The sequence below is a fragment of the Leptopilina heterotoma genome, unplaced genomic scaffold (genome assembly GCF_015476425.1).
Source record: "Leptopilina heterotoma isolate Lh14 unplaced genomic scaffold, ASM1547642v1 Lhet_18, whole genome shotgun sequence".
In the NCBI taxonomy this organism is placed as follows: Eukaryota; Metazoa; Arthropoda; class Insecta; order Hymenoptera; family Figitidae; genus Leptopilina; species Leptopilina heterotoma.
Genome location: NW_025110896.1, coordinates 1434895 through 1451571, shown reverse-complemented (window position 1 = coordinate 1451571; position 16677 = coordinate 1434895). Strand labels below are relative to the sequence as shown.

General features: G+C 19.8%; 2 protein-coding genes across 4 annotated transcripts in view; one reads left to right on the top strand and one right to left on the bottom strand.

Annotated features, from left to right (window-relative positions):
• The window catches only part of LOC122499936 (Kv channel-interacting protein 1-like), a 464957-nt gene that overhangs the window by 4642 nt on the left and 443638 nt on the right, over positions 1 to 16677 (bottom strand). Inside the window, exon 8 of the mRNA XM_043608540.1 lies at positions 8306 to 8518. Within this exon, the coding sequence (XP_043464475.1) occupies positions 8306 to 8518 (213 nt within the window). The remainder of the gene's footprint in view (positions 1 to 8305; positions 8519 to 16677) is intronic.
• The window catches only part of LOC122499935 (protein farnesyltransferase/geranylgeranyltransferase type-1 subunit alpha), a 76561-nt gene that overhangs the window by 24998 nt on the left and 34886 nt on the right, over positions 1 to 16677 (top strand). The window lies entirely within an intron of this gene.

Below are 16677 nucleotides of genomic sequence, written 5' to 3'. Positions count from 1 at the left end.
TTAAAATTTTAGATTGTAAATTGAATATTAAAAGCATTAGAGTGTAAATTTAAATAAATAATTGAATTTTGAAAAGGTTTCAAATTAAAATCTTTGAAAATTTTAATTTTTAATATTTTTCACTAATAATTCTGTCTAATTAAGTTTTTTTTCGAAGAGTTCAATTATCTTGATAAAAAACAGAATTCTTCCTGAAATTCAATAATTTTTAGGAATATTAATAAAATTTTTTGCAAAATTCAATTATTTTTATCAAAGGTAATAAAATTATTCGCAGAATTCAGTTCAAATTTTTTTTTTAAAGTCGTCAAGAATTCAATTATCTTTATAAATAGCAAAACTATTGGCCAAAATTAAATTATTCTGAAAAATTTTAATAAATTTCTTATTAAAATTTCAATTATTTTCAAAAGTATAAAAGAATTGTATCAAAATTGTTAATAATAATTGGATTTCTTCGAATAATTTCTTTAAAATTTATTATTGAATCTAATCGAGAATTTTTTTTTAAATTGTATTAAAATTAATTTAATTTCTACGAAAAAATTTTATTAAAAACATTTTGAAAATATTTGAATTTCTGTAAAAATTTTCAAAAGTAATAAAATTCTTCGCGAGAATTCAATTATTTTCAAAAATAATAAAACTCATTGGAGAATTTCAATTATTTTTAAAAAATTTTAATCAAATTCCTCGAAAAATGTAATTATTCTTAAAAAATTTATTAAAATTCGTCAAAAAGAATTTAATTATTTAAAAATTTGTTAATAAAATTTTCTTTATAAGAATTAAATTTTAAGAAACATTTAATTGTTCAGTAAATTATTTACTTTTGTATTTAAATAATTGATTTAAAACTGAATTTTAGTTAAAATTTTAGATAATAATTGAATATTAAAAGCAATATAGCGTGAATTTTTAAAAATAATTGAATTTTGAAATTAATTTTTTTGAAAAAGTTTAATTGAATTTTTTTAAATATTATTTTAAGTTTTTATTTTATTATTTATTTTTTTTTATTTTTTATTTTTATTTTTTTTTTTGAAGAATTTACGAATAATTGAAATTTCGTAAAATGGAATATTGTAAACAAATGGATTTAAAAATTGTCAAAGAACTTTTTCGAAAATTATTAAAAATATTCTATTTAAAGAAGAATTATAGTTAAAAATTCTTGTAAATAATAATTGTATTGTAAATGATTTTATATATCACTCGGTCATCTTTAATTATTATAAAACATGAAAAATTTTATTTATTATTATTATTATTATTAATAATTATTCATTTATTTAAATTTACAAAAAATAAATAAATATCACCCTGAGTAGAAAGATTTATATTTTATCTTGATTTTTTTTTCTCTCTACTTTATTTTACAAATAAAATAAGTAAATAAATAAAAGAAGTCCTTAGAAAAATGTAAATTCTTTTTCCCCTCTATCTTTCACTAATGTATGACTAAATATAAATTTAAGTAATTCTCTATTTATCAAGAGGTGTAGGAGTTCACATTTTATACCGAAAAAGATAAGTTTTGTGAAAAATAGTATGCATTAGATTAATTAATGTCGGGAATGAGCCACAAGGATAAAGCATATGATCTCGAATAAAATGTGGATTCATTCTTGTCTGTCGTGAGCAAAAAATTTCTGACAGTGATGAACTATCGTTTATGCGCTTCTAAAACCAACGCCAAATAAAAACGTTAGTTTTTGTGTCAAAGAAAAAAAAATTAAACAAAAAAAAAGAGAATTGTTAAATTTAATCGATTTTTTCATTAAAGAAAATTACAATTTTGTTGATAAAAAGAAAAATAGTTTGTTGATTTTATTCTACATAACATTTTCTTGAAATTCTTTTTTCAACTATATCTATAGAAAAAGTCTTATTATAAAGCGCAGACATTGCGGAAATATGAAAATTTATTCAACAGGAAACGCAAGAAAAAAAAGTCCAATAATCCGTTTCGTTTTACTTGTGCAAAAAAAAAAAAAATTATGTTATAAAAAGAAAATTCTATGTAAATTAATTTTACTTGAAACGTGAAAGGGATTTTTTTTTGTACACTTTGTTAATTTCTTTTGAATTATAATTATGGAAAATATAATAATTTCTGAAATAATTTAAACAGTTGTAATTAAATTTTGTGGATTTGAAAAGAAAATTGGATAACGATGAAAATGTAAAAAAATTTATTAAATATTGTGTTAAATAATTAATTACGAATAAAAAAAAGACAAGTAAATTGTTTTACTGTGAAAAAGGCAAAGTAAAAAAAAAGTAAAAATAAAAAAACAGTAAAATAAATTTAAAAATAAAAATACACTGCAAAAAAAAAGAATAAAAAAAAAATAAAATACTTGCAGAATAAGAAAAATCAACATTCAGAAATTGGGACAAAATAATAAATCATCTGATTTTCAAAAAATAATAAAATCTACACGTGTCTCACTTTTTCTTTTGTTTTTTTTCCATAATAATAATTCCCCCGAATTAAATATCGTTCGAGATTAAAATAAAATAAAAACTATAGTATTTACGATTGCAGAGAAGAAAAATATCATTATTTTAAGCACGTTTCTCTTATCTTTGGCGAAATGAATTCATACAATCAGTTTAATCGGATGGCATTCTAATTAAATGCATTTCTAAGCGTAAAATTTTTGCTATAAATTTAAAAGTTGATTTGAAATTAAATTTTCAAAATCATTTTCTCTAGAGTGAGTATTGATATATTAATTGATGGTTGTCTCGTATATATTGGAATAGTAAAATTATATTGAGTAATAAATTTCGAAAATGAAATCTAACAAATAACAATTGATATGTTAATAAGTTTCAACTTTCAATCAAAGTAGATTATAATCGTGGTATTTATATATTTGTTACTGGTATCAATGCCCCAGGGAATGGATTTTATACAATCAAAATTCAAATTTTCATAAATCATTTGTGGCTGACAATTTTTATTTGTTAAAAATTTATTACTTTGGAAAAATATATAGATGTGATTATATCGTTATCTACATATGCGGTATTCGCATTTTTATTGTTTATTAATGAATCGAAAATTAATTACTGTCTGACGTGAATAATATGATTTTTAAAATTATTTTCCTCATTTCAATTATTTTTAATATCTACTATTCTAATAAAATTTTACAAAAGAATTCTTTTATTTAAACAAAATTTTAATAAAAATTTCACAGTAATTCAATAATACATACCATTTTTTTTATATATTTCTTAGCACGAATTCAATAATTTCTTATTTTTTAATGAAGTTTCTCCAAAGAATTCAAATATATTTGATTCAATAAAATTTTCCTATACAATTCAATTATATTGAATACAATTCTTCTTGAGAATTCAATTATTTTCACAAATAATACATTTTTTTATGGGAATTCAATTCTTTAAAAAAAATTTGAATAAAATTCCTTGCTATAAATCAATTATTTTTATAAATAATAAAATTTTTCTTGAAAATAGAATTATTAAATAAAATTTGAATAAAATTCTTCACAAGAAATTAATTATTTTCATGAATATTAATATTTTTCTCCGGAATTCAATTATTTTTACAAATAAAATTCTTTAAAGGGATTGAATTCATTAAAAAATTTTTTAATAAAATTCGTTGCCAGAATTCAATTATTTTTAATACAATTCTTTTTGAAAATTCAATTATTTTCACAAATAATACATTTTTTAATGGGAATTCAATTCTTTAAAAAAAATTTGAATAAAATTCCTTGCTATAAATCAATTATTTTTATAAATAATAAAATTTTTCTTGAGAATTGAATTATTAAATAAAATTTGAATAAAATTCTTCACAAGAAATTAATTATTTTCATGAATATTAATATTTTTCTCCGGAATTCAATTATTTTTACAAATAAAATTCTTTAAAGGGATTGAATTCATTAAAAAATTTTTTAATAAAATTCGTTGCCAGAATTCAATTATTTTTAATACAATTCTTTTTGAAAATTCAATTATTTTTACAAATAATACATTTTTTTATGGGAATTCAATTATTTAAAAAAAATTCGAATAAAATTCTTCGATAGAAAAAAATTATTTTTTAAATAATAAAATTTTTCTGGAGAATTCAATTATTTAAAAAATTTTTGATAAAATGCTTCTTAAATTTGAAAAATTATAATAAGGTCGTATATTATAATAAGGTCGTTGAATAAAATTATTTTCGTAGAATATAACATTCTTCCTAGGAATACAATTATTGTCAAAAATGTTTGTAAGAATCTCCGAAAGAATTCAATTATTTTCATAAAGAGTAAAAGTCTTCAAAGCAATTCAATTATTTAAGAAATTTTAATAAAATTCTTCCCAAGAATTCAATTCTTTTTAAAAATAAACATTTTCACAGGAATTTAATTATTTAAAAAAGAATTTTTTTTTAATTCTTTTGTCAGATTTCAATTATTTTTAATTTTTTAATGAAATTTCTCAATGGAATTTAATTATTTTCAAAATTTTTTTAGAAATTCTGAGAAATTCAGTTATTTAAAAAAATTTGAATAAAGTTCTTCACAAGAAATTAATTATTTTCATGAATATTAATATTTTTCTCCGGAATTCAATTATTTTTAAAAATAAAATTCTTTACAGGAATTCAATGCTTTAAAAAAATTGTTAATAAAATTCGTTGCAAGAATTCAATTATTTTCCTAAATAACAAAATTTATCGCAGAATTTCAATTATTCTTTATACAATATTTTAAATATGATGATAGAAAATTGCATTTATTCTTAAATTGTTTTTTTACATTCACCGAAAGAATTCAATTATTTTTAAAAATTTTGATAAAATTCTTCATATAAATTCAATTTTAAAAAATATTCAATTCTTGAATAAATTATTTATTTTTGTATGTAAATAATTTAATTCTGGAAAAATTTTCTGATAAAAATTTATTAAAAAATGAATTTCATTTAAAATTTTAGATAACAATTGAATTTTAGAATAGTTATTGTGTGAAGTTTTTTTAATATAAAAAATAATTTTTCTTTTAAAAAAAATACAAATTGAAATACAAAAAATGTCCTTTATCTGAATGTTTATAATTTATGGACCAAAAAAAATTATTATTATTTTAATTGCTTTTTTGTATGTTTTGGGAATTTTTGTTTGTTGAAAAAATTGTTTTATAATTATAGGTTTACAGATAAATTAGTAATTTACTAATGCCCTGCAGCCATGTGTGTAAAATTCAGTGAATAATGTTTAATATCGATAGATAATGAGAGGTATAAAGGTTCAAGTTAAAACTAAAGATTCGATATCGTATCAAAGTTTAGGTCATACGATGTAAAACGAAATCGCCTGGGGAGCTTTAGATAATTTGACTATTTTTACGCATCTACTTAATATTCAACCTCAATATTAACTAAAGTTTTAAATATTTTTCTATATTTATCAATTTTTTAAAAATAGATTTCAAAAATATTTTCATATATTTATCAATTTTTAAAAAATATTTTTTTATATTCATTAATTTTTTAAAAATATTTTTTTAATATTTATCAATTTTCTAAAAATATATTTTTTTTTGAATTTTTTCTAATGTTTATCAATGTTTTAAAAATATTTTTTTTTTTGAATTTTTTGTAATGTTTATCAATGTTTTAAAAATATTTGTTTAATAAAAAGTAAAAATAGAATGCAACACTGAAACTGACCATTTGTCCATTTATTTTTGTACGATAAATAAACTAAATTTTAATTTTTCCTTTAGAGAGGAAAAAACTCGATGTAACGAGAACAAGGGAAAAAGAAATTTAAAGAAAATTAAATTGTTTAATTCTCAATAAACATAGTTATTAGAATTTTTATTATTAGTAAAATAATTTTTTTTTTTTTTGGCAATTTTAGAGTGAGTAGAAAATTATTTTAATTGAAATGCAATTGAACGACATTGACACTATTCGAGGATATTGATGTTTGCCCATGAGAATGAAAACGGGAAATTTGAGTAATTTGACAGATTAACACAATCATATATGTACGAAAGTGTAATTATATTTCAACGAGAACTTAATAATTAGGGATTTTCTCACGAAATTTCAAGTGTCTGTCTGCTTTTCATTATCTCCAGAATCAATTATAACACAATAGAGAAAGCAGACTTTAATTACAATTAATTTCCGTTTCTAATTAATTAATCATTTATTCTGCGATTATACTACTATTTAAGTATAATAAACTATTTATTTATTACTATTATTTATTTATATTTGACAAGTGGATTTTTTAATCACGTCTGACGTAATCTTTACTTGTACTACTTGATTTCTGCCATCCTATATTTTAACACACGAATGCATATATTATATGATTTGAGTTATAATTTTCTTTTCCACTTAATCTGAAAATAGCTAGTGTTTATTATGTACTTTTTTCATTATGCCTGACAAAATATTGACTTGTACTACTTGATTTTTGCTGTCAAATTGTTCGACACGAAAAGTATTGACACAATTTAATTTACAATTAATTTTCTTTCGTAATTAATGAAAAAAATATATTATGTTCTATTAACTAAAGAATTTTTAAATCATGTCAGTCAGAATATTTACTTGTACTACTTGAGTTTTGTCAAAAGATATGTTTCACAACACAAAAAGGTTACGATTTTAATTGGAATAATTTTCCTCATCTCCTAAATTAATTAAAATATATTTTTAATAATTATAACCAGCGTTTATATATTTTAGTAGTAACAGAGTTTTTTTTTTAATCATGTCTAACATAGTCTTTACTTGTACTACTTGATTTTTGTCAGCAGTTACGTTTCAACTCAAAAAATACATAGGATTTCAATTATATTTTTCTTTCCTAATAAATTAAATAATGTAGTCAGTGTTTCTGTTTTACTATAGTGAAAAATATTTTTATTATGTCTGACAACATCTTTACTTGTACCACTCGATTTTTTTCAATAGATGTTTTGACACAAAAATAATGAAAAACTAATTTCCTTTCTTAATTATAATTATACATAAAAATATAATGTATTTTCTGTTCTACTAGTTAAAGATTATTTTTGTCACGTCTGACGATATCTTTACTTGTACTACTTGATTTTTGTCAGCAGGTGTTTCAACGCAAAAGCATACGATTTTAATATTGCAATTAATTATTTTACTTAACAATCAATTAAAAATATAATAGGCTCTTAAATGTTTAATTAGTAAAATATTTTTTTTTATCATGTCTGACGAAATCTTTACTTGTACTACTTGATTTTTGCCAGCAGATGCTTCAACCCAAAAAGCACAAATTAATTATAATTTATTTTCTTTCCTAGTTAATTTAAAAATACAGCTAGTGATTATAAATTCTACTAGTGTAAAAATTTTCTTATTTATCCTGTCTGACAGGACATTTACTTGTACTACTTGATTTTTTTCAACAGATGTTTCAACACAAAAATAATGACAAATAATTTTCTTTTCTAATTATATTTAAAAATATAATCTGTCTTTTCTGTTCTACTAGTGAAAGATTATTTATGTCACGTCTGACGAAATCTTTACTTGTACTACTTAATTTGTGTCAGTAGTTTCGTTTCAACATAAAAGGCATACAATTTCAGTTACTATTCACTTCTTCTTTCTAAATTTTCCTAATTAAAAAAATGTCTGTTTAAATATTCACTTTATATTAATCATGTCTGACATAATCTTTACTTGTACTACTTGATTTTCTGTCAGCAGATCCTTTACCACTAAAAGTATACAATTTCAAGTATATAATTAATTTTTGTTCTAATTTACAAAATAGATATTGTTTTTACACTTTTACTTTTTACATTTTTCTACTTTTTTATCATGTCTGACAAAATCTTTACTTGTACTACTTGATTTTTTGTCAACAGATGTTTTAGCACAAAAAATATATGATTTTAAGAAAAAAACGAATTTTTTTTTAATCTACAGAATAGATAGTGTTTTTACACTATTCTATTTTTTTTTTATCATGTCTGACAAAATATTTACTTGTACTACTTGACTTTTTTTTAGAAGATATTTCAACGCAAAAGCGTACGATTTTAATTGTAATAAATTATTTTGTTCATTAATTAATTAAAAATAGTCTCTTGAATGTTTTAAAGTAAAAAAAGATTTTTTTTTATCATGTCTGACATAATCTTTACTTGTTCTACTTGATTTTGGTCTGTAATCGATTATTTTCATAGTAAATTTTTTTTTCAGTATATTTGTTTGGAGATTTTTTCTATGAGGATAAAAAATTTAAATTGATTATACTTACCAAAAACATTCTATCTACTTTTTCACGAACTATTTCACGATTTGGACTATTATCAGACAATTTTCCTAACAATTCATAAACTGCAGTAACAATATCCGTCATTTCTTCTCTAGTTATACAGCCATCTCCATTAATATCATATAAAGAAAATGTCCAACGAAGTTTTTCCTCTATTGATCCCCGGGAGAGTATGCTGAGACCCGTAACAAAGTCCTGTAACAGAGAAATAAAAAAAAAAAACGTTTTTTATTCTCTGAAATTTATTTAAAGAAAATCCTCACTATAAGGAGATTATTTTATTTCTGTTATTATTTTATTATTAATAATTATTACTAATTAATATTAATATTAATATTAATAATGTATTCTATTAATGGAAAAAAATGTAACCTTAACTATTAATTTATTCTTTCATATATTGAAAGAAAAATATGAAAAGAGCTGAAGGGAAAATATGTTTTTGAATGTATATTAAAACACTGTCGAGTAGCAAAATCAATGCTAAAATGAAATATTTAATGTAAGATAGACATTTTTATGGGGTAAAAATTTGAACATCATTTATATGCCGATTAGCAAGGCAGATTTTAATGGCATAACTTCGACCACAAAATAGAATTTTATAGGTACTACACGGTGATAGTGAGTGCTCGTAAAATTCTAAAAGCCCTCAAGGCTTTTTCAAAGTTCGTAACCATTGCACGCACCTGTAGTTTTGAAGTATCAACCATATTCGTCAGATTTAATTGATAATATATGCAAACTTATTTATATTCCAAAAAGAACATATTTTTTAATATTCCTCTTTTCTAAGGGTTAACATTGGTTTTATTAATTTTTAATTTTTATACATAAAACTATATTTTTGTTTTTTCTTTTTTTTTGACAAATTTTAAGACAAAATATTTTTGTACACACAAGATAATAATTTAATTTAATTTTAATTTTGTACAGTGAATACCTATATATATTGTATATATATATTTTATGTGAAGAGAGTTTGAAGTTATTGTAGTTATAGGGAAATGTATTATATGACGTGCGGTATTTGAAATATATTATTCATCTCAATGTATAACACAGAATGGTAATTACAGAACTTATGGTGAATTAGATAGCATGACGTTCCACAAGTAATAAACTTTACTGCACAGTTCATAAAGGTACAGCTTGGAAATTTGATTCACCTCTAAAATCGTTCACATATGTTATTCCTGGCTGAGAGCCTTGCACACTTAAAGGAAGCACTTGACGGCTCACGTATACGTTTATATATATATTTAATACACAAAGGGAAACTTTTACTAACAGAAAAGTGGTTTTTTTGGCAAAAAAAATCTATTTCAACAGATATTTAATTTTATTCTCAATATTGTCATTCGAATTTTGGACTTGTAGTATAAATTAGTAATTAATAATAATTATAATTATTAGATTTTTGTTCTTTACTTGTAAACAAAATTAGAAAATTGTTAAACAACAGTGATTAAGAAATAGAAAATTGATTTATTTTGCATTATTTTTGTTTATGAATCACAATTTTTTTTAACAAATTTATTATTTTGTTTTAGAAAAGGAAGAAAAATATTTGCAAAACTTCTATTATTAATCTTATTTTTGGAACAGGATTTTCCACAGGAATTAAGACATTCAAAAATTTCAAATCACTGAGAGATAAAATCATTATTTTCTATTATAAGAATATTGTTACTGTAACTTCATCAAAATTATTTTCATCATTTTAATTCAATTATTATTTTCTAGAATTTTAAATTATTTTTTATGAAAATAATTATGAATTCCTGTGAAATTTTTATAATTTATGAAAATAATTAAATGTTTGCATACAATTTTATTAAACAATTTTTTAAATAATTGAATTCTTTTTGGGAAATTTTATTAAAATAGTAGATTTATTGAAAATCATTGAAATTAGAAATTTTTTTGATAATAATTGAAATTAGGACAAGAATTTTTTTTCTGACATTTATGAAAATAATTGAACTTTGGAGAAGAATTTTCTTATTTATAAAGATTTTTACGAGAATTCTTTTTAAATTTTGAGCATAGTTGAATTTTATATAAGAAGAATTTTTTTTTTTTTTTTTTGAAAATAATTGAATTCTTTCAAAAAATTTCTTGAATTTATTGAATATAATCGATTTTTGTTAATAATTTTAATTAATATTTTTACAGTTAAAATTGTAGTAAAATTATTAACAGAAAATTAAACTCTTTTAAACAATTTTATTAGAGTTTTTGTAAATATTTAAATTCTTTTGAAGAATTTCTTTAAGTTTTTTTTTAAATTAATGTAGTTTTTTAATAATTTTAATTTGAAATTTTAAAAATAATTGAATTAAACAAAGTATTTTTTTCAAATTTAAAAAATAATCGTGTCCGTTAATAATTATAATTAAATATTTGATTATTGAAGTTTATTAAAATTGTATTGAAAATAATTGAATTCATGAGAAAAATTTTATTATTTATAAAAAATAGATAATGTAACTCTTGCCATGAATTTTACTATTTATAAAAAAATTGAATTGTTTCGAAGGATTTATTAAAATTTTTAAAAATAATTTAATTCTTTCGAGAAATATTATTAAAATGTTAATAAAAAAAATAAAAAATTGAATTCTTTCATAAAATTTTAGTAAAATTGTATTAAAAATAATTAAATTGTTTCGAAGGAATTTAAAAAATTTTTTAGAAAATAATTGAAGTTTTTTTTGAAATTTTATTACAATTTTGTTGAAAATAATTGAACTTTGGTTTAATTTTACTATTTATAAAAATAATTGAATTCTTCCGAAGAATGTTATTATTTATGAAAATAATTGAATTTTTACAAAGAATTATTATATTTACTATTGTAAATCAATGGCTTAATTTTTACTGATTCGGATTTTGGGATTTGATTAAATATTAATATTAAATATTAATTAAATTTAAATAGGTATTAAATATTAATTGAATACTAATATTAGACGTAAATTTTAATTAAATATTCAAGTGACTCCAAGCTTTAGTCGGCTAAAAATCCATATTAACAAGATAATTAATTGTAAAATCGTTATATATTTTTTAAGTTCTATTTATTAAGTTATATTTATTAATTATGTTTCTTAATTATATTTTTATATTTATTAATTAATATTTTTAATTTATTTTCTACTAAAGTAGTGCTAAAAAATTTTTGCTTTTTTATGTTTCATATAACGAAATATAACATTTAAACTCCTTTGAGGTACCATATATGTTTATAAAATATTCCATGAATATTTAAATTGATTGCTTTGAGAAATTTACTTCGAAATATTATATGTGTATAGGAAATTAGCAATATTCCGTATCAGTAGGAAAAGTAGTAGAATAATATAGAAGAACTATAATAATATCGGTAAATTTTGTGGAAAAATTTGGAAAAAATTTTAAGTAAAAAAAAGATTAAAATATAAGAATAGAATAAAAATAAAAGTAGAACAAAACAAAATTAAATTAAATAAAATTAAAATATGACAATAAAAACTTGAAAAAAATTAAAACAAAAAAAAACAATAAAAAAAAGAAAATAAATAAAACAAAAAAGTTAAGAAAATGTCATTTTCCACAATTTTTGGTTTTTAAAATACCAATAATTTCAAAATTTATTATCGAATCAGTTTCAAAAATAGATCAATCGAAGCGTTTTTTAAAGCTCTACAAGTCGGTAACGATAATTTTAAGATTACTTCTACATTTTTTAACAAAATTTTCAAAAAAGTCTTATTTTCCAATATTTTGAATTTTTAAAAGTTTAATATCTTCGGTTAATACTTAATATGGACGAAAAATGTTCATTTAGGGCTCAAAAGATGCGTCTAAAAAAACTCTACAAAATTATGGAAAAACATTTATAGGTGTCCTAACATTTTTTTAAAGTTATAGGCAAAAAACGTTTTTTTGCAAAATTAAAAATCCAAAAAAAATTTAGTTAAACTTTATTAATCTATCTCAAAGTACTCTCATTTTATGTCTACAGGTGAGATCTACAATTTAAAAAAAAAATTCAACCCAAAAGCTCTTCATGATTTCGAGATATTTATGAAAATGTGATGTTTACACACACACACACACACACACATAAGGAAAGACATTTTTTAAAAATGTCATTTTTGAACTCCTGAGGTCAAATAACATAAAGATATGTCAAAAAATCGAACTCGAAAAATTTCGGTATTACAATACTTCCTCTATGAGGAAGTAATAAAATAAAAATAAAATAAAAATAATAATAAAAATAAAAATAAAAATAAAAATAAAAATAAAAATAAAAATAAAAATAAAAATAAAAATAAAAATAAAATAAAAATAAAATAAAAATAAAATAAAGATAAAATAAAAATAAAATTAACATAAAATAAAAGTAAAATAACAATAAAATTAAAATAATATAAAAATAATATAAAAGTTATATAAAAATCAAATGCAAATAAAAAAAATAATGTAAAAGTAGAAATATTGTAGAAGTAAAATACAAATAAAAAAGAAAATATAGAAAAAAAAAATTTGAATATATAATTGAATATTGAAATGTTCCTGCACAAGGAGCAGATTCTTGAGAAATATTTCCAAATAAATATAAAAATTCCCCGCTCGCTTTTCGAGGCAATAGTATGGAAATCTCGATCAAACGACATCCACTCCTCTCTACTTTCCAATTATTATGGAAATTTCCTTTAGTTTCTGTTTGTTTACAGTTTCAAAGCACTCTAAACGCTTACTATATAGAAATTGAGAAATGATTATTGCCAAACTATATCATTAACAATGTCACTGGGGTTTAGTTTGAATTTTGAAATTTATATATATATTTATACAATATAAGTAAAATTGATGTATCTTAATTTAATGATTTATTTTCAAATATGGAAACTTGCCTTATAAATATGCAATGAGTCAATTTGGAGAGAATTCGAGTGAGATTTGCAATTCTATTTTCAGTAGTATACTCGAGTTCTGTAATTCCAATTCTAAATTAGATTCACACAAAAATAAATCATTAACGATTCATCGTCCGCACTAACTTGATTTAATTTAGTTTTATAAAATTTAAATTTTGTTCATTTTATTCCTCTTTTATAATTATTGGGAATTTGGGAAGTTATTTATTTTTAGTAAACAATTAGTTTTAAAAATTTTTTTTTTATATTTAGAATTTGCTTCTTGTCAACAAAAAGTAATTAATAAATTATTTAACTGTTATTAACTAATTGCTATAAATAATTAATAACAATTGTTAGCAGTTAATTAATATTAATTACTAGCAAAACAATAATAATCAGTAACAATTATTAGCAATAAGTTAATAACAACTAATTGCTAATAATTGTTATTAATTAATTGCTGACAATTGTTGTTAATAAATTTCTGACAATTGTTGTTAATTAATTGCTAATAGTTGTTAATTTTATTATTGTTGTTATTAATTGTTATTAACTAATTGCTATAAAGTCTTATTAACTAATTTCTATCAATTGTTATTTATTTATTACTATAAATAAAAATAATAGTAGTAATAATAATAATAATAATAATAATAATAATAATAATAATAATAATAATAATTTATTATTATTATTAACGATCAATTATTCAAAAGTAGCGACTCGTATAGTAACATTTTTGGATTTTTCTTCCATGTTCATATTTGCTATGGTAATTTTTGTTTATATTAACAAACGCTCTGCTCTGGAGGGTAAAAATTCTCGAAAAGAATCTAATTTTCGAGTTTCATCATATTGTGCTGATGGCTATGGCCACCTTGGTAAAAAATTGTCTGCATCTACATACGAAAATGATGCATACATTCGCATATCGGAGATTAGCATATCGAGCAGGTAAACTCGTTTATAGTATTTTTTTTTTATCACTTTTTATCATATTCTTCCATGCAAAACTGTATATCACTCGTTTTATGAATTGCCCCAATGCATGAAATTCTTAAATTCAATGTCCATAGTTTACAATAATAAATTTTTCACGGAAAGGTATTTTTTAAAATTATTTTTCATATATTACAAACTTTTAGTTAAGAAGAATTTTTCTTTTTGCTTCGAATTAAAATTTTCAAGTTTATTTCTCGATAAACAAAGAATTAAAAATTTGTTTGACATTAAAATTAATGGTGACAATTTTTAGTTATTTTATATTATTTTGACTTTCAGTTTAGAAAAATATTTATTTAATCTATGATAGAAATTAAAAATTTTTTTATCGACGACGAAAAAAAATTGAAGCTAATTTTTAATTAAATAAAATAAAATTTACTTAATTTTATTTAATTTTTATTTAATTTATTTTAAATTTATTATTTAATTTAACATAATTTTAATTAAAATTTTAATTAATTTGAATTTTTTTTTTTGTTTACATTAGAATTTAATTAATTTAAAGTTGCATTAAAATGCAAAATTTGTATGAAATTTCAGTTGAACTGTTATAAGCAAAGTGAACATTGCACGTGTATAACGTTTAATCTTACTTACAAGACGGGATACAAACTTTCCTACCAGCATTTACGTTCTTCACACGTCAAGATAGATCTTTGTTTCTGTTTTTTCTCAGGAATCTCTATATTGCCTCATAAATAAATCACTGTCACGTGAATAATAAATTATCAAATAATTGTAATAATTATAATAGTAAATAATACATAAAAATAATATACATATATATGCGTATGATAATAAATTAAACATCAATTTATTAAATTATTGTTCTAATGGGAAATGATTGTTCAGATAATAAAGATCTCAAATCTTATTTATTAATTTAGCTATACAATAAATTAACTAATCATTCCTTTCATTAATTTATTTCTAAATGGAAAAAAATTTGTTATCTACCTTTCCTTTTGTAATCTGTAATTATGTATACTGTTTCACTGACAAGAATTTTTTTTTTTTTATTTAAAATTATTCTCTTATATTTAGAAAAAATAATAATCAAAATGAAAACAAGAATTTAATAAAAATTTCACAGGAATAATAAAAATAATAAAATAAAAATAAATAAAATAATAAAATACATAACAATTTTTTATACATTTCTTCGCAACAATTCAATGATTTTTAATTTTTTAATGAAGTTTCTCCAAAGAATTCAAATATATTCAGAGAATTGAAAAAAATTTTCAATAGTTTTGAAAAATTTAATTGTTTCGAAAAATTTAAATAAAATTCTTTTAAAAATACTGATATTTAAAAAAATTTTGACAAAATTCTTTACAAGATTTAGTTAATAAACTTTCAATTTTAATAAAATTTTCCTATACAATTCAATTATTTTCAATACAATTCTTCTTGAGAATTCAATTATTTTCACAAATAATACATTTTTTATGGGAATGCAATTAATTAAAAAAAAAATTGAATAAAATTCTTCGCTACAAATCAATTATTTTTATAAATAATAAAATTTTTCTTGAGAATTCAATTATTTTTATAAACAATACAATTTTTCTTAAGAATTCAATTATTTAAGAAATGTTTGATAAAATGCTTTATAAATTTGAAAAATAATAAAATTTGTCGTAGAATAAAATTATTTTCGTAAAATATAACAGTCTTCCTAGAAATACAATTATTGTCAAAAATTTCTGTAAGAATCTTCGAAAGAATTCAATTATTTTAGAAGAAAACAAAATTTTTCAAAGCAATTCAATTATTTAAGAAATTTTAATAAAATTCTTCCCAAGAATTCAATTCTTTTCAAAAATAAACATTTTTACAGGAATTCAATTATTTAAAAAAGAATTTTTTTAATTTTTTGTCAGATTTCAATTATTTTCAATTTTTTAATGAAATTTCTCGATAGAATTTAATTATTTTTAAAAAGTTTTTAAAAATTCTGAGAAATTAAATTATTTAAAAAAATTTGAATAAAATTCTTCACAAGAAATTAATTATTTTCATGAATATTAATATTTTTCTCCGGAATTCAATTATTTTTGCAAATAAAATTCTTTACAGGAATTCAATTCTTTAAAAAATTTTTTAATAAAATTCGTTGCCAGAATTCAATTATTTTCATAAATAACAAAACTTATCGCAAAATTTCAATTATTTTTTTATACAATTTTAAATATAATGATAGAAAATTGCATTTATTCTTAATTTTTTTTTAATTTCACCGAAAGAATTCAATTATTTTTAAAAATTTTGATTTTCATAGTAATTCAATTATTTAAAAAAGAATTTTTTTAAATTTTTTGTAAGATTTCAATTACTTTCAATTTTTTAATGAAATTTCTTAATGGAATTTAATTATTTTCAAAAAGTTTTAAAAAATTATGAGAAATTCAATTATTTAAAAAAAAATTGAAT